The following is a 22,768-nucleotide window of genomic DNA, read 5'->3' as shown; positions in this document are numbered from 1 at the left end:
TATAGTTGTAAAATTTAGGACACAATCTTATACCTGCTTACCTGGGTGCAAATCCTATTGAATTCAACAAGACTAACTTCTGATGAGACATGTAGAGGGGGCTGCTTTGGTGTTGCTTCTCTCAGGTTTCCTCTGGTAAGATTTATGTATATTTGTCTGACTCTGAACATTTCTTCAACTTGCTGTTTTTTAGAACCCACCCTAAACTTCTGATTGCACATTGTTTTAGGTGATTTTAATACTGTGTTTTTATATTGTTGTCATCTGCTCTTGAACCATAGGGGTGGGTAGGAAATCTAATAGAATGAATAAACATCTAACTGCATTGCAGGGGTTGGACTAATGACCCTCCCATCCAATTCTATGATTCTATGACTCCAATCCAGTTTGGGCGAATAATGGTTTTTAGAATCTGTCAACAATCCACAAGTGCTTTGTGTAGTTAAGATGTAGTTGCTTGCACTGGACTCTACCCTGGCAGGGCACTGATGTCATTAAGAATGTCCTCATGCTCTCTCCTCGTCCTGCCATTCAACACCACCTGAGAGGTGTGAAGCAAAGGGGGCATAGGCAATAAGTCGATGGCCTGCGAGAAAGTGGGGCTGAAGGAAAGCCTTGCCTGAGTCTAGGACAGCCTTTCTCAACCTTGAGTCTCCATATGCTGTTGGACTACAACTCCTATTGTCCCTGGCCACTCGTCCTGCTAGCTAGGGATGGTGACAGTTATGGGGACCCAAGGCTGAGAAAGGCTGCGCTAGATACAGGATGTGTTTAGCAGCATGTGAGGGGAGCAGCTCACATAGGGAATTTTGGAAGCTGTGATTCTAGATGAACCAAGAGAGATGCGCAGGGCTTCCTCAGAGAAGAACCTCAAATAATGAGTGGTACTCACCATCCAAATCTGTGACTGCAGACCTTCAGTTTTATGCAAAACATTCAAAATATAGATGGACAGAAGTCTAAAATTTACTGTTTAGTTTTTGTCAACAAGAATCCCAGACCTTACAGACCCAAATCATATGGAGTTTCTTGGGAAGAAGAGGCCACCTTTGAAGCAACATTTTTTCTTTCTCATTCAGAAAGTATCTAATATTTTGCTGAACAGACCGATTTGCAGGACTAATCAAGATGGCTTTTTCCTTGTTTTATCAGAAAGATGACAAACAGAACCAGAGGTTATCTTCTCAACGGCAGCAGGAACTGAGAGGTCATTTTATTCATGTGTCTAAAGCAGGTTTGGAATTCTGATTCTGGAGATACAGTAATACTCAGAATAATATAAAAACAAAACAACACCCACCCTTTAAACTGTCCCTGAATATTTCCAAACTTGGTTCGTTGACGGTCTCATCAGTGCATTAGCCTTGCTAGTATTTTCAGGGAAAGCAAGCTCAATCTCTCCTGCCACTGACTAGGTAGAGGTCTGAAACCACATGTTTATTTTCTCCAGCTATAAAAAGTTTATAAGGGTAGCTGGCATTCTTATGGGCCACTGTACAGCGATTTGCTACTGCATTCCACTCTAATACAGAAAAGTCTCTGTGTTTCCTACCAGAGGGAAATCCTTGTGATATGGCTGTGCAGCAGCCAACAAGAGCACAGACACCTCCTAAAATATACCACTGCCTTTGCTTTTAAGCAAATGGATCTATGGAATGGGAGAAGCTTTTGCATAAGTGAGGAACGAATCTAAGCAGCCCAAGAAGGCTGAAGAACATTTGTAGGTGTAACATATTATCCTAAGAAGCATATTTTCCCCCCTCTTAAAAAAATTATGTAATAATAGAAACACTACAGTGTGTGAGAGAAAACCTTACTCCAATGCTCCTTGCGTCTCACTGTCATTTACTTGCTATTATAACCCAGCTGTTTCCATTCATTTCAATGGTAGTATGTTTATTCAATCCTGCAGAAGATCTGGTTCTTTCCATCTTCAAATACCAGCAGGTGTCAGAACACAGCAGGGATATTGGAGATCCGTAAGGGGCCTGGGAAGCAAGTAGCTCCAAAGGCCTCAAGCAAGTGAATCAAAATGAACAGATGAGATAAAGGAAGGGGCAGCGCCACTAGCCAATCTAATCTTCTGTAAACATACAATAATTCTGTAAACATACAATAAACATACCATGGCAAAATGATGCCCGGCACCATCACCTTACTTAAAAGGTAAAGGTACCCCTGCCCGTACGGGCCAGTCTTGCCAGACTCTAGGGTTGTGCGCTCATCTCACTCTAGAGGCCGGGAGCCAGCGCTGTCCGCAGACACTTCCGGGTCATGTGGCAAGCGTGACGAAGCTACTCTGGCGAATCGGCACCAGAGCAGCACACGGAAACGCCGTTTACCTTCCCGCTATAAAGCGGTACCTTACTTATGTACCGGTAATCAGCATCATAAGCAGCCATACAAAAACAAATTACTGAGTGTGCCTGTAGGTTTAGAGCATCTTACAATTACATAGCATTGTCACAAGCATTTCAGAAGAAAAATCCAGAGGCAAGAGAGCCATGGAAATGGGGGGGGGGGGGGAGGCAACAAAAAGAGAGACAAGCAGCTTCACAAAATTGGGGGGTGGTAGAAGTTAACCTGTTTAGAACTAGGCGCGGGTCTATTAAAATCTGCCTTCTCTGAGATGACTGAACAGCAGTCGTATTTGTGTTTAATTAGTTTCATATTCATGGTGTCAATAACCAATTGCCATTTAAAGGTAAAGGTACCCCTGCCCGTACGGGCCAGTCGTGTCCGACTCTAGGGTTGTGCGCCCATCTCACTTAAGAGGCCGGGGGCCAGCGCTGTCCGGAGACACTTCCGGGTCATGTGGCCAGCGTGACGAAGCTGCTCTGGCGAGCCAGCACCAGCGCAGCACATGGAAACGCCATTTACCTTCCTGCTAGAAGGACTTGCTACTTCTACTTGCACTTAGGGGTGCTTTCGAACTGCTAGGTGGGCAGGAGCTGGGACCGAAAGACGGGAGCTCACCCCGCCGCGGGGATTTGAACCGCCGACCATGCGATTGGCAAGTCCTAGGCACTGAGGTTTTACCCACAGCACCACCCGCGTCCCTATTTGCCATTTACCAAGTGGTAATTAATTGCTGCATGTATGCAACTATTCACTAACCTTTCCGTCTGTGTTGTTTAACGTCACAACTGGAAACAGCAGTTTCCAGCTGGAAACAGCTAAAGACCAAAGATGCCCTATACGCCTCATCCTTAAGACCTGAGTCTTCCTGAGCATGCTCAATGCTGCAGGGCACATGGGTACTTTCTCTAGGCCCGACTCACTGAACAGGGAGCCAAAGAACTACAGCAACCATACATCCCGACTAGAGTGGATTTCCTGAACCTTCAACTGGGTCTGTTTCCCTCTCCTGTTTTCAGTGAGCCCTCTGCTTAGCAAGTCTCCCCCCACCCTTCATGGTGTATCCCAGTGTTGGTCCAACTTCATTTGGTTTGGCTCCAGGAGCCCAACTACCCAAGATGATAATCACGGGGTTTACTCTCAAATGTATGGTTTACTTTTGCAGAAATGGCTAGGGTGGGGGCCCAATCCAGATCTGGATGCTGAGGGAGGGAGAATTTAGCCCTTGCTAAATCCAGATCAAGAGCTCCATGCCGGCAATATTGTGGGAATGTTCAGGGATACAGGAGAGGATATATTGTTTGATTATATCCTTTCAAACTTGTGTTACCAAGTTCTACAATTTAGCAGAGTAACATTCCCATTTTTAAACTTGTGCAGCGGAGGCTTTTGCTCAGACTCGCTAAAGCCTCTAAAATAAATTTTGTTGGTAATTTCCCCTTTAGTCCCTCATAAAAAGATAGACACGACACAGTCTTCTATAAAAGTATAAAAAGTTTACTCACTCACATTCTGTTCACAAATGGATCCCAGAAGGCAGACTAAAGTTACAAAAGTAATATACACCTGGAAACTATCCCATAAGGAGACAGCTCCTTTGTCCTCTCTTGGCTGCTAGCATCTTAGGCTAAGCAGATGTTGCTTCTTCGATGAATGCAGTCAGAGAGAGAGGGATGGCTGACCAGTCCTGCTGTTTTGTTACCTGGGCAGGTGAGGTCACGCCCACCTCTAGGCACATGCAAAGGAAGTCTGTCCCAGCCTAGGAGAAACAGGAAGTTCCGACTGGCTGGTCCAGACATCCCCTTTTATGTCCACTCTAGGGATGTTGTACTTGACTGCTCTTGTGTTTCACATCCCACAAATATGCCAATGGGAACTCCTCCGTCTTGCTGGGATTCACACTGTTTATTCTCCCTCATCCCACCCACCACCATGCCCAGGCATCAGCCCAGGTCTCGCACAGCCCCCCTCCCCCTTCAGATGTTATGGAGAAAGAGAGCTGAGTATCATCAGCATACCGAAATGCCTAATGACCACTCCCAATTGCACCATATAGAGGTTTTACTAAAATCAAGTTGTGTATTAATCGTGATAGATAGATGATAGATAGAAAAATAAAAGCTAAAATGGATGCTAAATAGCATTGGAAATAAAATTGTTGTTGTTGTTTAGTCGTTTAGTCGTGTTTGACTCTTCGTGACCCCATGGACCAGAGCATGCCAGGCACTCCTGTCTTCCACTGCCTCCCGCAGTTTGGTCAGACTCATGTTTGTAGCTTCAAGAACACTGTCCAACCATCTCGTCCTCTGTCGTCCCCTTCTCCTTGTGCCCTCCATATTTCCCAACATCAGGGTCTTTTCCAGGGAGTCTTCTCTTCTCATGAGGTGGCCAAAGTATTGGAGCCTCAGCTTCACGATCTGTCCTTCCAGTGAGCACTCAGGGCTAATTTCCTTAAGAATGGATGTGTTTGATCTTCTTGTAGTCTATGGGACTCTCAAGAGTCTCCTCCAGCACCATAATTCAAAAGCATCAATTCTTCAGCGATCAGCCTTCTTTATGGTCCAGCTCTCACTTCTCACTAATAAAATAGTTTCCTTCAAAGCACCCTATATCCTAATTGCCAGAAAGGGACTGAACATCATTTTGCCAGTGCTGCAATCTGGACATAACCACCTCAACAGGATCAGAGCTACTGTAATATGGAGCCCCCAGTCCAGGAGGATACCGTGATCATTGATACTGAAAGCTGCAGAGAGTTTCAGAAGCAGGTTGCACTGCACTTGCCCCACTCTCACTAAAGGTCATCCATCAGGGTGACCAAGGCTGGCTAGTCCCATGGCCAGGCCAGAACCCAGATTGCAGTGTCCTCCAAGAATGCCTGCAGCTGCCCTGCCACAATCCCCTCCACCACCTTCCCTAGAAAGACCTGGAAATGAAACATACAACACATGAGCCAGTGTTCTGGTGAAGCTGAGATTCCTCTGTCCTGCAGCATGAGCATTCAGAAATCGTCAGCACATGGAACCCCTATCAGCACATCCACATTGGCTTTGGCTTGTTTTGTGTGGACATGTGCTTAAACACATGCCATCTAAAAGGTTGTATCTGCCGAACACAACATGCATGGACTGTGGTGTAGGCTGTAGCCCTATGTTAGTATATGTGCAAAAAATACCCCCATTAGTTTGTTTGACTTGAAGCATAAACATGTGCTTAAGGAAGACAAGTTTGACAGCTCAGGGACCTAATCTTTTCATTAACAGCCTTCCATGTCTATTAGCCTGTCTCCCTGGATTTCCTTTTGTGCCACAGCTAGAAACAACTTTTGCAACAGAACAAACAGGCATGTGCAGAAATTTGCATTCTTTACATTAAAAATGTTTCAAGATGTAGCTAGCCTAGGGATTGCTTTCTCATACAGCAAGAATCCCATCTCTAACCATTTCCTGATCACAACCAATTGCTAAGTGACTTGTTCCACTCTCACTTACACTATGCTCAGTTCATAGGACAATTCCCAAAACTAGGGCAGCTTCACATATTGTGCTCTTTCAGAAAAAGGCAGAGCTGTCATTTTACATAGAAGCAGGGGAGGAATTATTTGGGATTTTATTTCTTCTCTACTCCTTGGGACTGAAACATGGAAATTGAAATATTTTTTGCAATCCACATTCTTTGCATATAGAAAGTTCTGTGGTGATCAAGAGAGTATCACGGATTCTTTCAGTCTTCATTTTCTGTAGCAAATGCTACAGGCACATTCCCATGTGTTTAGCCATGGTCCCACTGGGCCACATTCCCATGCAGATGCTGGAGCACAGCTGTACTTTGTGGGAGGACACCTTGGGACTCAGCCACAGGTGCCCAGCCGTGAGCTTACAAGCAGTGACTACACCACAAACGGTCATCTAACCTGCCTACTGTGTGATGGGGTTGAGAAGAATGGGAGTAGTTTGGTGTTGAAACTGAGTAAAGCTATTGACATCAGCCCATCTTGTCTAGGGGACAGGAGAGCTGAAACGAGTTGGACCACTAATATATTACTACAGATCTGTTTCCCATCTCTCAGAAAATGATGTCTCTGCTAGCTCTTTAACTTCAAGAACCCTACTCAAATGTGACTCACAGGACATCCGCATTAGATTTTCTATAGCATTTAATTTTCCACAGAGGCAGCTGCTGCTAAAGCTATATTAAATATAGGTTTGGTAATACTTCTGACATTCGTAGGCTGCTGTGAAATATTAATGGGAAACTGGAGGGAGGGGAGAAGACATGAGTGGAGCAGCTGACTTTCTGAAATGGGGCTGTTAAAGGACTTGTGGCTTCTGTCCCATGGGCTTTGAAAGAGCATTTTAAAGTCACATAGGTATTGTAAGTTTGGGGGTACAGGGTTGTCCTAGAGATCCAGTTCTACTCACTTTCTTGCAACACACAAATAATTCTGCATGTCTTGTAGCCATTGATTCCCCCCCCCCCCCCGCGTTAAAAGCAGTATCTTTTTACCTTACTGTTCTTCTTACTGTCAGGTATGAATTGTTCAAGAGTGCACCTTTAAGTTCCAATGGCTTCTATGAAACAGTCAAAGACATGGGCTTTAAAAGTGCTTAATTTTGTCTGCATCAAAACCAAAACATTTTACCTTATAATTATTTTAAATGTTATTTCCATTCTTTTCACCCCAAACAATTTTAGATTATGATGATCTTTCAAGATGCCCTTTAGCCCATAATCTCTCCTGCAATTGTCGCTGTATGTTAGTTCATAGACCACAGCAGGTCTGGTGCCTAATGGCTCTTATGAATAATTTTATACAGTGGTACCTCGCAAGACGAATGCCTCGGAAGACGAAAAACTCGCAAGACGAAAGAGTTTTTCGTTTTTTGAGTTGCTTCGCAAGACGAATTTCCCTATGGGCTTGCTTCGCAAGATGAAAAACGAAAAAAATGAAAACGTCTTGCAAGTTTGTTTCCTTTTTCTTAAAACCGTTAATACCCAGGGTGACTTCGAGGAGCAACTCATAGCACGCGGTGTGGTAGCCTTTTTTGAGGTTTTTGAAGACTTTGGTGATTTTGAAGACTTTGGGAAACGGTGCTTCGCAAGACGAAAAAATCGCAAGACGAAGAAACTCGCAGAACGAATTAATTTCGTCTTGCGAGGCACCACTGTATTACACTTTATTTGAGGTCAGTGTAGCAGAAGTTTTTGCACAGGTTATTATTTATTCCAGAAGACATGCTTTCATCTTCCAGATAGAGTTTCTATATCAGTCATACTAGCTTCTGAGAAAAGCTCCATTTCTAAATATTAAAATACAGTCTGTCATAACCCAGTTTCAGCTGCCCTGAGATTGAGCTGCCTTTCGGGCTCCTAAAGGAGTGGATCTTATGCAACCCAAAAGTTTGCAACAGGCTCAGCCCAGGGAAACTGCAGGGCTTGTCAAGGAGTGACATTTCCTCTTCACCTTTTCTTAATGTTATTTTGTTCCATCTAAGATCCATGGGTGCTTTGCATAAGGGAAGGCCTTCCCAATTTACACAAAACCCATCTAGAAACCATCTCTGAGCCCAAGTGACCACCTTCTTCCAGTGGATGAGGGCCAATCTCCATTCTCTAGGAACTGATTAGTCAATCTATTTCCTCTTAGCATTCCTTTTTCTAAGCAACAGTAATGAAATTGCCCTATTCTGTCCTATAGAGGCTGCCACCTGTTTATCCTGGAAGAAAACATTGTGCTTTTTGCAGGGGGACAAACTTGAATAAAATATTGGCCCAGGTAAGCCCCATCCCACACAATCACAATGCACACCAAACGCATGCATACCATTTGAATGGCAATGCCCATCAACTGGGGGAAGTGGCCCCCTAAAATATTTTATTGGGGGGGTCAAATCCCCCCCCCCGACTGGCTCCAATGGCCTTGTGTAAATGAGTATAATGGTAAACTAAACATGATATTAACTATGTGTATGAATTGTCTGTTTGGGTTTCTTGGTGAGGACAGAAGACCGAAACAAAATGGATATTGTGATGGCAACAAGATGCCCAGCCAGCCACAAGACATGGATGATGCTTTCCTAAACACAGGTTACAGCACAGTCACAGAAGAGAACAATGGAAGCAATGGGGAATTTCAACCATCCTGCCATCAGCTGGAAGCATACTGGGACATTCAATATATTCCTGACCAACCTTGCCTGGCAACGCCATCTCTCAGAAGGTAGGAAACAGCACAAGGGGACTTGCTCTTCTTGACCTAATACTGAGCACCAGATAAAAAACTGCTTGAAGGATTCGCAGTGGCAAGAACCTTAGGTGAAAGGGAGAAGTCATTTTGAAATCTGTGATAGCAAGGGATGTAAAAACTAAACATAGATGGATGCATATCTTTGAAAGTGGATTTTGAGGAGTTTAAAAAAGAGTTTGGTAGGATGTTGTGATGAGAACATTTGAGGGGAGATGAGATGAACATTTGAGGAAAGGAGATGCTATGGAAAACTGGAAGCACAACTGCAAACTTCATTTTTTAAAAAAATTACAGCTTACAATACAATAAAAAACAAACTAATCAAACAGAAACAAAGAAAACAACAAAAGGAAAGAAAAGAGGAAGAGGAAGAAGGGAAAACATACAAAGCACTCTTATCAGAGGTAAATCTTAACCCTTGTCTCACACCAAAGGGTGTGGACCTTCCCAGTTTTCACCTGGGAGCTTCCCATTCACTTCCCAGCCTGCCACTCTGGGAGATCTTCCCTTCCCTGCCTCTCACACAGGGTCTTTCTTTCTTTTTTTTTTAAAAATAATATTTATTAGTAGTTTCAGAATTATAGAAAGAAAAAAAACAACAACACAATAATACATAAAAAGGGAGAAAAAAAACAACAGTACAGCAATACAACAATACAACAGTACAGCAAAAAAAATACAAAGAAAACAAGAAAAAGAAGAAAGAAAAAACACATATCCCAAATTACATATCTATAACTTCCATTTGCTTGTTTCATTGACCTCACACCTCCCTTCTTGCATTCTAGTTCAATTAGTTATTTCAGCAAATTCTTTCCATCTTTCTCAATTTTTGTTACAAAATTTATCTTAACAATTTAAACCTAATAATTAGCTCAACAAATCCTTTCCATCTTTCCCCATATTCTATTATTCAAATTACCTTAGTTTATTTAACCTTATCTTACCCTAAAATACCTTAAAGCTTAAATCTTAGTTTTCAAATATAGATAACTCCTGATATCATTTCTGCTAGAGTCATATAGTTTCATTCCAACATTTTCCCTAATATTCATTAATTTTAAGCTAATTCCCTAAATAGAAAGTTTTTATTTATAAATTTTTTCCAATCTTCATCCAACGTCTCTTCTTCCTGGTCTCGGATCGTGTCAGTCCTTACTGTCTATTCCATCTAGTCCATCAACCTGGAAGCCTTATGTCCGAGGCCCTTAAGTCTCTTCCATGTCCCTTCTGCAGTTCTTCTTCTTGTTTATACTTGCCCTTTTCTTTGTCTTTTGTTGGTCTCTTTCTTAATTTCTATCCTTTCTAATTGAGGAGTAGGTCTCTGGGGAATTCCAACCCAAAATTGTCTCCATCTCTCTTCATCAAACCCACCCATTCCCCACAGACCCATTCCCCACAGTCATCGCTATAGTCCAAAAAGTATTTAAAAGCATATTTCCAGGTCTCTCCAAAGTTAGGAACCTCCTCAGCTCTAAACTCCCCCTGGCCCACTCCAACTTCAATCTTCAATGACAGCGGCTTATGCTCCTGTAGGGCCTCGGGTCTCTCCATTTGTATTATTTGAGGTGCAACCGCATCCTCCTCCATTATCTTCTGCACTTGCCCAGACAGTACAGGTTCATGAGTTGGTTCCTGAATGGTTTCTGTATCAATGTTCCCTGTTTGTCCACAGTTATTAACCACAACAGTCATCAAATCCATTTTCTCATTCATCAAATCCATCTTCTCGTGCATCTGTTCCAGCAAGGCACTTGTCTTGCATAGAGCAAGCACCCAATCTTCCTCCCAGCTCATCTTTAGTCAAGGTCAGAAGAGACTGGTCCCATGATCTTAATCTCACAGCTGTTGAGTCCTCAAGTATACTGCAGCAACAATTTAACAAGCTCCCTCTAGAGGAGACAATTTCTATTTGTATCCATTTTTTTTAAAAGGCAAGTCCAACAAAGGAAAATTACTTTCATTTTTCAGATATTTTTCAGATATTTTATTTCTTTAAAATGCAAAAGGCAACATTGAAATCAGTTTGTTTCTCTTCTTTAGCTATCTGTCAAAGTATTCCATTCACAGTCAATGGACCTCTCCAACAGTTTCTGTCTCTGACACCCCGTTCCCAGGTTAGAGACGGTGGAAACTTATCCTTCTTCACTCCCTCTCCTGCTAGGGTTGAACAAAGCCCCCCACCTTTTCTCCTGCTTCCAAGGGGGTTTCAGTAATTCTGAATGAAAGAAATTTAGGCTTTTTTAACAGCTTTCCAGGCTTTAGCTTACAAAATTTTTGCTTTAGTCTATATACAAAAAGCGGAAGGCGGACTTCCTGTTTTGAACCTTCCCGCTTCGATGCCAAATTGAGATATTTCTTAATCCAAATTTTCCGTTTCTACTCACGGGTACTTGTTTTAAATCCAATTGTCCACAGGAAAAAGTCAGCGCTCTCTGGCTGTGTGGCTTCACTCCGTGAAAATAGCAATCAGTTCGCAGCACCGCGCCACTCACCCCACTTCGCTCCGGCACCCCAAAATGGGGTTCCCGGTGAGTAGGGGGGGTGCTCCTGGTGCCCTGCCGAACCCCACGTTCCCAGGCTTCCTCCACCTGGGATTTCTAGCGGGTCCCCACCTTTGCCGCGGTGGGAAGACCCAGTTTCCACGGAGCCCGTTCCTCCGGTCGGAGGAACTCCGCCATTCACCGATGGCGCTGACCCGGAAGTCCCTCACACAGGGTCTTTCACCTTCCATCCATCACCTTGCCATGCATACCCTCATTATCCCAGAGTAGAGGACATCAAAAAACATTTTTAAAATTGGCAAAAGTGGATAGACGAAGAAGAAGAAAAGAAAACACAGGAAATAAAGATGAGAAGAGAGATAAAAGGAAAAGAAATAAAGAGGAATTCTGATTCTCTGTCTGTCAATTATGTATATAAAAATTATTCAAAATATTCAAAGTGTTCACTCCAGGATGGTATCCAGCTGTTCCTCAATCTGCGAGGCGGTGTTTTCCCAATCTTCAACCCCAGACACCTCAAGTTCATTCATTTTCCTTTCCACACAAAAAAAGTCCAAAGGGTGCTCTTCAATTGTTATTATTGCTAAATGTCAAGAATAGTCTTCCAGAAGAATCACCAGAGGCTTGGTGGCTTTTTCCTCTGAATTCACTCCAACTTGTACACAGGATCCTTTCTCTCTCAGCTCTCTCTCTCTCTGCCATCTCAACATGTTTCTCTTAATGTTTCTGTCAATGGTTTCATTCTATTCATCCAGCATCACAACTCCATCATTTGTCTGTTTCACCCCTCCAGGCACCTGTGTGGAGGTCCTCTCCATTTCATCATCTGCTGCCTCCGCTCTACCATTGCACTCTCATGTTCAGGCAGATCTTTATCAGTATTCCCTACCCCCCAAAAAGGTCCTGTGTATTATTTGGTCTGATCTTTCTCTGATCTATTTTCGTTTACCATTTTATATAACTTAGCTCTGAGCTCTTTCAATTGCTCATCCAATAATTGCCACATGATACCAACAGTCAGTGGAGTGCTCAACAGTATCTTTGCCATATTGTTAGTCTCTACCTTAACAGTCTCTGCCTTGAGTAAGTCTGTCTCCTTAAGAAAAAAGTGCATGCCTTTCCCACGCTAAGGAATTTAGTTTCACCTTTGGAGCCAGCAGTTCACAAAAGGAATAAAAATAATGTAAAATGAAGATTCTTAACAACCAGAGCATTCTTATCTGTTTATAATCTTTGTTAATCACAAATAGGATACACTTTTTGTTTCATTTATTTAGCCTGTTGGTTTTTCAGCCTGCCAGAATGACTAACCAGCTGAAACCCAGGAAATGTTTACAACTGCTGGGATAGCTCAATCAGACGAGCATGAGATTCTTAATCTCAGGGTTGTGGGTTTGAGCTCCATGTTGATTCCTGCCATTGCAGGGGATTGGACTAGATGAGCCTTGTGGGCTCTTCCAACTTTACAATTCTATGATTCTGTGAAAGTGATAGACCTGTAATGATGGTTTTGGGAAGGCTAAAACTGAGCTGAGGCTTGCAAAAGATATTTAAAAAAGAGGCACATTTTTGGCTACGTTTGGAGCAAGGAGTAGAACAAGGAAGGGATTGATCTGGTTACTTGAGATGTGTTAGCAGGAGATGAAGAGAAGGCAGAACTGCCCAATTTATTATCCCCTGGTCTTCTTCAGCAAGGAGCATTGGGTTAACCTGAGGGGAACAGAACAAATGATGTAAGAAAGGACTTGCAGCCCAGGAAAGGAAAGGAAATGATTAGAGAACACTTATCTACTTTGAATGGGTTTGTCTCCAGGGCCTAGATGAATTACATTCTGTGGGGTTGCAGGAGTTTGAGGGTGTTATTTTAGAGCCACCAGCCATAATCTCAAAGAATTCTTGGAGAATGGCTGCTATGCCCAAAGACAAGATGGGAAATTTTCCTCCTTATCATAAAGAAGAAAAAGTATGTTCAGCAATTGGTCTGTTGGCAGGTCTACAGGTCTACAGCCCACACTTCATCATGAGGTCCCAGGGCAGGTTATATGTAGGTCAGTGCAATTAAATCATGTAATACATAAACATTAAATGGAAGGGATTTTCAGTGAACTCCCCGTTCTTTGCAGTTTCTGTGAAATGAGCTAGCCTGGTTTGTAGTCGTCCCCACCTTACAGAATTTTAGTTGACAAGTGAAGTCAGAGCTAGGAATTTGGAATACCTTTTCCTGCTTCTGTCTCATTGCTCCCCAGATACGGCATATAGTGGTTTGTGTGTGTTTGCACATCATATGACTTATGGGAGCCTATGGATTTCAGCAGCAGCAGAGGAGAAAGGACCACTAGGAGGAGTGCAAAACTGGACATTTTCATCTGCCACAGCTGTATCCAATATGTCTCTCCCATATCAGTTTCTGCAGCCACAGCAGGTGATGTAACTCTCCAATACTCCTCCATTGTCTGCCAGGTCAACCAGCCAACATGCAATTTATGCTATTAAAATGTGCTGGTGTTTATGCAAATTTAATTTGTCTTGGGCTGCAATTCAATAGGACTTACATTAGAGTAGACATGGTTAGAATTGTGCTGTAAATCAATGGGATTTACTTTTGAGTAAATACAGGATTATGTTATTATTCTCTCTCTCTCTTCCATTCCAATCCTATTTTTAAAGCAATTAGGCAGGGGTTATTGAAGTATCATTGCTATTTGGCAGGAAACCATTTTGGCTTAGGGGAAAAAACCTGCAATGACCAACTGGTTTTGACAATAAACTGCTACATGTGGTGTGTGCATTTTTACATCTCCAGTGTCGGCAAGCTTTTTGTTTTGTTATTTTGCTGTAAATTATCTGGATTGTAAAATGTTGGGGGCGGGCAGGATGCTCTCCTGGCTTTGTGTATGTTTATTTTTCTTGACAGGAATGGCATTATATATTTGCATCTTTTCCTCCCAGGAGCTCAAGGCTGTGTCTCTTACCTCCCCATTCCTCCTTTTATCTTTGCAACAGCCCAGGGAGGGAGGATAGGCAAAATTATTATATGCACATATATATGCAGCAGATTCCACCAATAGATTGCAGGGTGATGGTGTTCTTCCACTTCCATCCATATGCAGTGCATCAGGTCCAGCAATTCCTGTTGGCATCCCTGCCACTATGCTCAAGGCTTAGGGCTTGTCCACACTTCCCCTTGTCCAGTGATTAGGAAGCACGGATCCAGTCACTTTCCCCACTTCCCCCTTGCTTTCTAGGCATGGGTCCTGGTCACATTTGCCCCTCTGGAAATCCCGCTTTTTACAGCTCTGATTCAGCTGTGAAGAGAGCCCCCCCCCCCCGATATTGTGGCAGGACTGGCAGAAGTGTGGACAAGCCCCACGTCGCCTGCAGCCTAAGTTGATGGGCGGACAGGCTGGCATTTATATACAGCCATTCAGCGAAGTCCTGTGGACAGTTCACAAAACCCGCAAGGGACTGAGAGGCTATGAGGGAGTGTTGACAGTTGTTTTGCCGCCACTTCAAGCGAAGGCTTTGGCTGCCCACAGCAGGCCTGGCGCTGTGATGCTCTTCTCAAAGGGCACAGTGTCCCAGTTAACAAGGGGACATCTCACAATCTAGTCAAATTGTCCATACATGCGCTTATCAAGCTATCCCACTGAAATCAGTGAACTTAAAACTTCATACATTTTGTTGGGTCATCTCCTGTTTCAAACTGTTTCGTCCATAACTTGCAAGCAAACTCTGGGACGCATCTCTGGCTTTTCAAGATCAATTTAATATCAAAAATCTCAAGTGTCTATATAATTTTTGGGTGTTGCTTGGCAATATTGTGTTGCATAGTAAAACCTGGAGCAGGGGCATGGAGGAGAGGGGAGGAATAGCCTATCCATTTGGAAAGAATAATCATGTAATATTTATTGTCTGGGATTGAAATGTTTCTAATATTCAAAGTAATAAAATGTCAGGAAAACCTAGACTTCCTGATGTAAAGAAGGCAATAAATTTCTTTGTTCATCAAGCCCAAAGCAGAAAAAATGTAGCAATATTTTATGATAAGCAAAAAAATAATAAATGAAATTGAGTTCTAAGTTGGAGCAGCAGAGAACCCCCAGAGGGCACAACAGACTTACCTTTGGGAGTCTGGAGGAAGCAAATGGCAGCCAAGTGCACAATCCATGTATAATAAAATTCAATATAATTTCAGCAAGCAGTGAGGTATTTATTCAGCATCCAGCTTTGACAACTTCCCCCTCCCTCTGCTCAATATACAAGTATCATAAAAATACTAACTATTGCCCTCCCTGCACAAACCAGGAAATTATTTAAAGTTGATACTTTGCTTTTCAAATAATTAGAATGTGTTTTAAAATACATTTTTGTAAGCTCCTTAATACCTTTTCACCTCTAACCATCTAATTCTACAGCATATAATTCTCAACTTCTTTCAAACTGCATATGTATTATTTGGATCCATAAGCTTAGGACACAATTAAAAATACTGCCTGCGTAAAAGGAAACTCATGATGAGTTTGCCAAAACTGCACCATATTTGTATGTCTTGGCTGTGATTCTACTGGAATATAAAGTATGTTCTCTATTCTGTAGGCATCCCCAGTCACTGGAAGAAATTTGCTTTGAGATGTTATCTACCCAGGTGTTCTCCTCTCAAAAAATTATTTGCACTCCTGTAGGAAATGCTAGGAAAACTCCCTGCCAGAATCAGCAGCAACAGCATGGCCAGAATTTAAATACAGACAATTGCCAGCATTTGAGTGGCAGGGTGGGGGGCGAGACAGAAAGTTCTGAGTTGGTGGGCAGGTCTCCAGAGTTCAAATAAAGGATTTCCTCAGTCTTTGACACCCATAGGTGTTACAAACTTAGAACACTTATGTCATTATAAGGCTATAAACCTTTGTAATAAACCAAGATATTTGGTCTCTTCACTATGAAAGTTAGCACAGAAGATTTACCAGGTTTTAAGAAATAAACTTTAAAAAATGCCCACTATTCAAATTCTCCTTTTGCCACTTACATGATATTACAAATTCTAGAATATTGCAGGGAGTGGTCCCTTCAGTTTCTTAAAATGAAAGTTCAAATTATAATTAATAATTTCACTAGGACAAGCTATGAGAACATCCAATTTAGCAAACTGAGTCTCCTGGATGGAAACTGCTTTCTCCTGCCTTTCTCCCAATGGCCAGTGCCAGACTGAGAGGGCTGCCACAGTAAATAGGAAAAGAAAGGCAGAAGAGGGAAAATGTCTGCTGCTGCTGCTTCTCTCTCTCTCTCTCTCTCTCTCTCTCTCTCTCTCTCTCTCTCTTTCTCTCTCTCTGTTTTGTTTTGTGGGAGGTTTTTTTTTAACCTCCAAAATATCACTGAGATGTCAGGGAGAGGTGACCATCCTATCTACAGAGGTGACCATCCTATCTACATGGCCATAGGCAATGTGAAATGTGGGGGAGGAAAATTTGAATCCCTGTGACCCACTTGTGGGAGGTAAATAATAAAAGAACTGGCTAGGTGCCAGGATTCAAAATGCTGGGCTAAATTCACTCTCCAGCCGGAGAGAGCCCCCGGTAGCAGAGTTTAAAGATACAAAAGTCAAGCAGCAGTATAGTGTTAAAAATTAAGTTGTTAGACTCTTTTATCCCATTTAGTCAGCTTGCAAACAGTGCTCCTCTCTTCTACCCAACTTACAATGAACAGCCCAGAGACTGTTAAGTAAGTTTAAGATGCTTTACTTACACAATGTTCCAAAGGTCCAATTCATGCATTTATCCAAGCAGCAGCAAGATACCTCTTGGGTATAAAATACAAAAAAAAAAAAAAAAGCTTCAAGCACATGCTCTAAGCTTGGAGCTTGCTTAGATACATCTTCCACAGTCAGTTACATGGCACAGAGAAAATGAGAACAGGAAGAGAAGGCTTCATGTCCTCTCTCATCAGTTTCTTATTGGGTAATACAGTAGTTCTGGTGTTGAACCAGATTGCCTTGCCTGGTAGCTTGGGGCCTTGACTTGGGAATATTTCCTAATAACATTTTTGTACTACTTTTTCATTAAGAGGTTGCTGATTTGGTTACATCTCAAAAGTTGGCCTATCTCTTCTCAACAGATTATAACTGGTACTGCTTGGGCATCTTGAGAGATCTCCATTAAGCACAGACCCACTTCAAGTAACTCTCCTGAACCAAAGGGTATGATGTTTTTCGTCTGATGTGTTTTGTAAATCGGCAGTGTTAAGAAAAAATGTTTGGAGTCAGTGTTTGCACATACACAGCACTACCATTTAAGATAGTTTCCCCCATGACCATTGTAAGATATTATATATGGCAAAACCAAAACATACCTGTATAGTTTATAGCTATATTTTTCCTCTATATTTCTAGTTTTGGTCATCCTATATCTTTTATTGCTAGCAACACAGAGAAATCTCTGTACTTTTCTCCCAGTTATAGAGAAAAGACAACTGATGCTCCCCTGTAATTAATATCATTCCTGGGAATAAGATATGAAGATTTCAACGTAATACATGGTACTCTGTCTTTTAAAGGGTTGTTTCTATTGCTTCCATCAATGATTTATGGAAGTTCAAGTATCTGATTCTTGTCCTTCCATGATATATGGGATTTTTTAGAGTGTCATTATCTTAAGGGACCATAAAAGTTATATTAGAATAGCTACCCTTTTACTGGTTTTAAAGCCATCTGGCCTTACTTAAGCCACCAAATGTACGTTCAATTCCTCCAGGGATGGTTTTGTTGCATAATGTTGGCTTGTTGCCCTCTGAAAAGTCAAGGATTTAATGCATGCCACCAAATTTCCCTAACTGAACTGCTGCTCTGTACAGATGTACAGTTGGCGCTTTAAAAGCCTAACCTGGTCCCTAGACTAAAACCAAAACCAAAGAAGATTCACTCAGCCAATGAACTGTAATAGAATAGTCTTCAACTTGGGGCTAGACCTGTGACAAATGTCACTATCTATTTATCCTTAAATTATCTGTGGAAGTGTTTATGTACTATGAAACATTCCACATGAGCTAGACAGGAAACGGTAAAATATTTTATGAGAACAGCACATGGCTGACGGCAGTTTTAATGCAAATTTGGTCCCATTCTGAAAAATGCCAGAAAAGATTTTTTTCCACAACAATCCCGCTTTGACCCCCAAAGCACACTCTACCGCTTCCAAACCATGTAAGCCCGAGAGCCTCCTAGGAAGCAACATAAACTGGCTGGCTGACCGAAATGAAGGCAACAGGAAGAAAACTAGCAAGCTACACGTCACACCATTAAAGGGAAGATCTCTTTAGAACCCGGAGCAGCTTCTCTTCTAATAAAACTCTTTTAAGTTACCTGAAGTCGTGACACACTAATGAATAACAGCTTCACCTAAGCATGTTTGGATCCCACTTGCTTCAAACATGCAACTTTCATGCCTTATGCAGCAAATCATCTGGAAGCTTTTAAATGATACTCACATTTCTTCACATCCCACCTTATCTCTAGGCTCATTCTGAAGGTTGCAGGCTTCCTAACAAGCAAGTCCCACTCTGTGCATTCTCCGACAGTACACTGATGCAGGGGATTATACATTCAATCACTGAACCACATTTATTGTACTTGGGTGCAGATGCCATTGAATTCAACAGGCTTAACTTCTGAGTTGAGATGAATAAGGTTGCACTGAGTAACAATGCCTCTCCATACTACTATGTGCATCTACAATAAGGAATCAATGTCATCTACAAACCAAGTATATAAGCACAAGCCAATAATATAGGATACTTGATCCTCAGTGAATTATTTTGCATTGCTTTTTTTGAACACAACGTCCTTCTTGAAGACTTGGTTCTGCTGTTTATTCCTTCTGAACAGATTTCAACACAGCCTTTGGCATATTCTATTGGCTGAGCTCAGTGGGCTGGACTGCACCTAAATAGGCTGGAATGTGACTGATTATTACAAAGTAGGGTGAGCAACATCACCTCAAAGCTTATCTCATGACTGTGAATAGCACCTTCACCCTAAATGAAGCTTAGGATGTGATCAAAAGAATAGGAATATCAGGAAGTATAGGAAAAGGAAAAACTTGAAAGAATGCTGTATTCACCCATTATGCGAATATATACAGGCTGGTCCAAGAAAGTGAGACAAAGTGTAGCTTGTTTTCCTTATAATTCTTGCTTCTTGGCTTCCTTATAATTTTTGCTTCTTGGAGAAGAGAAAGGTTATTATATGGGTTTCTTGAACAAACCTAGATTTTATAAATAATTGCCTGTCAGACTGTTCAAGACAGACAAATATACAGCAGACCAACAAAAACATGATCTGTCATATTTCTAAGAGAAATATATGTTGATTTTTCATTCTCTGGGGTTGTAAGTGTACCAGTAAGAAAGACATGCCAGTGCTTTTTCTGCTGATGCATTTTTTAAAAAACAAATGTAAAATCTGGGAAAGATACAGCTACAGAAGGAATTTTTATTCCAGTATTCTTGGCCCAAAATGTTTTCATTTGCTTATATGCCTGCAGATCGAAACCAAATACAATAAATGCTGGTGTCCTTTTAAATAGTCTGGATGTTTACAGCAAGCATATAATTTTCCATCATTATGGACGCCAAGAAAAATAAGAAATCATGATAAAAAGAAAAGTTTAATCACACATTTCAGCAAGCATAGACGGAACATCAGAAATGTTTCTTCTTCTTTATTGTACATATTATTTTTAGTTCTTTAACATGCAGATTAGTTCCAGGAAAATGACATGGATTTTTTTAAAATTACAACTCTGCCAGTTCGTACAGTAGAATACTGTATCAACTGCAACAATTCACAAGAATACCCAGTTTTGAAAACTGTCCAGTGATAAGCTTGGTATATATAATAAATCATTCCTTTAGTTGATTGTGAATGTCCTCTGTTTGCAATCTTTCTCAGTCCTTTGATTAAGTTTGCTGCAGCAGCAGCGCTTGCCAAGGGGTTGATATTGGAGAGTTTAAGTGAAACATTCAATGCGCTTCCCATCCAAAACGATAACCAGAACAATTTTCACGTTCAGATCTCGCTCCAGAATTTGTACTATGTTCTGCTATAGTTGTCATGAAGACCACAGATTTACTGTATGAATGTACAGACAAATTAGCAGATAGTGAACTCATGAATTCCATTTAGTTGGCTCTAACACACTTGCTGCTCAATAGACATAGAGCTTAATACATTTCACTGAAAAAAATACTGAAAACACGAATGGGACATATGAGGCAAAGTAAGCCTAGTAAGATTGATTGCTTTCAGCAATGTCATTCCTTAGGAAACCTTAAATCTTAATATTGATTTTTGAAGGTCACTGTGATTTGGCCTTGTTTACCTCAACTAGAAAAGCCTTCCATTTGACCCCTGCCATGGTCCTAGGCACTGCTTTTTTCAGGGGGGAGGCAGGGGTACGCATACCCCTAAACATTTTGTGAATCTAAATTTGGCCTCATTGAGGGGCAGTATTTCAATACAAGTAGGAAAATGAGAGTACCTCTAAACATTTATTTTTTTAAGCAGAAATGGCACACACCAAAGTGTCCCTGGCACATCGTTTTGAGCTCTTTAACATGGAGTGTGCATGGGAAGCTCCACATGTTCCCTGGCAATCTGCATTCCATAGCTTGATGAGAAGAAGGAGGCAGTCCCCACTGGAATACGAAGTCACTAAAATCATTCTACTAGGTTGTGCAAGCTTTCCCTCAAGTGTCTGAAGAACTTCCATTATCCTCTTCTTAGCAATGATGCTAAGAATAGAAGCATAGTCCCCCCCCCCCATTATTCTGTATTAAAACTGTATGCACATTTCACTCTTGCAACTGAAAATGTGTTCTCAAAGTGTGACAGAGCAATTACCTGCTTTTCAAGGAGTCCACTCCCTGTGTCTATGCATGACTCACTACTCTGAGTGTGTGTCCTGATTGAAGGAGCCTCACCTTAGAGACATAATGGGCTGCCTTCTCTGATGGTGGAAAACTAGGCAGCATTTCTGCCCCAGGAATGATGATAAATGCTTCAATTACACCTGATACAGTGCTGCACCATAACTACTTTCGCCTAAGGACATCCATAGTGGGTGTGTGGTTTGGCCTCGCAGGAGGCTTTATTTATTTAATAATAATTTTGTCATGCTACAATAGCAGTTCTCTCACAGTTTGGAAAAGACTGTTTTTCAAAAAAACAAACAAGGTAAACCAGTATTATTATAATGATCACAGATGGAAGCTAAGATTGGTGAGTTCTTAGCTCAGCTTAAAGGTCACAGTAAGGACTTCCTGGCTCACAGCTCATGGACATAACTGCTACAGTACCCCAGTTTTCAATGGACACTGAATGCTTAATTACTAGGAGTTTCTGCCCCCCCCAATACTTTAACTGACACCCCTAAAAAAACCTTTTCCTGGCAAGAAGGAAAGAAAAGATCAGTTGCCGTTTAATGGACAAAAAATAAACCATATGTGGGTTCTTTTTGCCCTGCTATGTAAAAGGATATATAGTGATGAACTAAAATTAACAAAAGGGATACTGCATTCTCATCCACCTACACAATAGCCCAAACATCCTGCCATTAATTGCCTAAATGTTCCATTTAGGAAAGAAGAGTAACAATGGGTGGGGGCTGAAAAAAGAGACAGTCAGCCAGTTGATAGTCACAACAAACCAGCCCACTCACCAGTAGACACATGCTGGCTGGAACTTTTATTTATTTACCCCCCCCCCCGCGAAGGGTGTCATGCGGGGAGGGGGAATCACCTTAATATAACATGGTCTTTCCTGTTGCTGTAGCCACATCCATATTAGCAAGCAAGAAAAGTCATCCCATTTCTGCGGTAGGCGCTCTGTCAAAGAAAGAAAATCTGTAATGAATTATCACATCAACTTAAACAAGGAAAAGAGGCAGAGAGCAGAGCAAGGCTTTCTTCCTGTTTTGTAGACCATTCTGGCTGCAATCTAACAGCAAGCATTAGAATGCTTCCACAATATTTCTGGTGAGGAAGCATTAAGCAACCACTTTTTCTATTAAAAGCTCAGTGTGGTTCACAAGTGGTTAGTGATACTATTCCAGGACATGTGCAAAAATATGACATCCTGTTTTGTTAATTACCCAATACATGGAGGTCAAAACGACTATTATTGTAGTTTTTCTGTCCTTTATAAATCCATGCAATCTCTTCACTCCAGGAGAGTCTCCTTGACAGAGACTTCATGGGAACTAATCCTAGTCTCCTAGATTCAAATCCATCCACCTTGGTTTTCATATTTTTAATATTGTTCACACTCAAAATAGATAAGCTGTATGTTGAAGACTGGTATATTTAAAGATTTCTACACCAACTTTCAACAAGGTCCTCTAAGGCAGCTTACAAAACCAATTAAAAACATACAAAAGCGTCAACAATGGTTAAAAAAAGTTGGATAAAAATCAAATGAGCAGATCAAAAAGTCATTTGATGTTAAAAGGTTGGGGAAATGGGACAGACTATCTGCTGGCTTAAAGCTACCGAAAGAGTTGACTGGATTTGCTAGAGGAAGGAAGTACACAATTTAATCACCATCTCAAATACGTTGGTGGCCACCTTTTATGCAGCAGCTAGCTCTAAAGGCAACACAAACAGAGATGATCGT

The 22,768-nt window shown here is 41.6% G+C and overlaps 1 protein-coding gene across 6 annotated transcripts in view; it reads right to left on the bottom strand.

The window, feature by feature from the left end:
* Positions 1-22,768, bottom strand: part of SUPT3H (SPT3 homolog, SAGA and STAGA complex component) — a gene marked incomplete at its 5' end in the record, with an annotated part of 301,070 nt that overhangs the window by 48,881 nt on the left and 229,421 nt on the right. For 4 of the 6 annotated variants that reach the window (XM_080997474.1, XM_080997476.1, XM_080997477.1 and 1 more), the window contains one exon: positions 19,803-21,981. In XM_080997474.1, the coding sequence (XP_080853600.1) occupies positions 21,940-21,981 (42 nt within the window). In that variant the 3' untranslated portion in view covers positions 19,803-21,939. Of the gene's footprint in view, positions 1-19,802; positions 21,982-22,768 lie in introns of those variants that run through there. The other 2 variants (XM_080997472.1, XM_080997473.1) reach the window with 2 other exon arrangements.

Source organism: Podarcis pityusensis, assembly GCF_964106645.2.
Source record: "Podarcis pityusensis genome assembly, chromosome: 3".
Taxonomy (NCBI): Eukaryota; Metazoa; Chordata; class Lepidosauria; order Squamata; family Lacertidae; genus Podarcis; species Podarcis pityusensis.
This window is presented reverse-complemented; position numbering and strand designations above follow the sequence as displayed.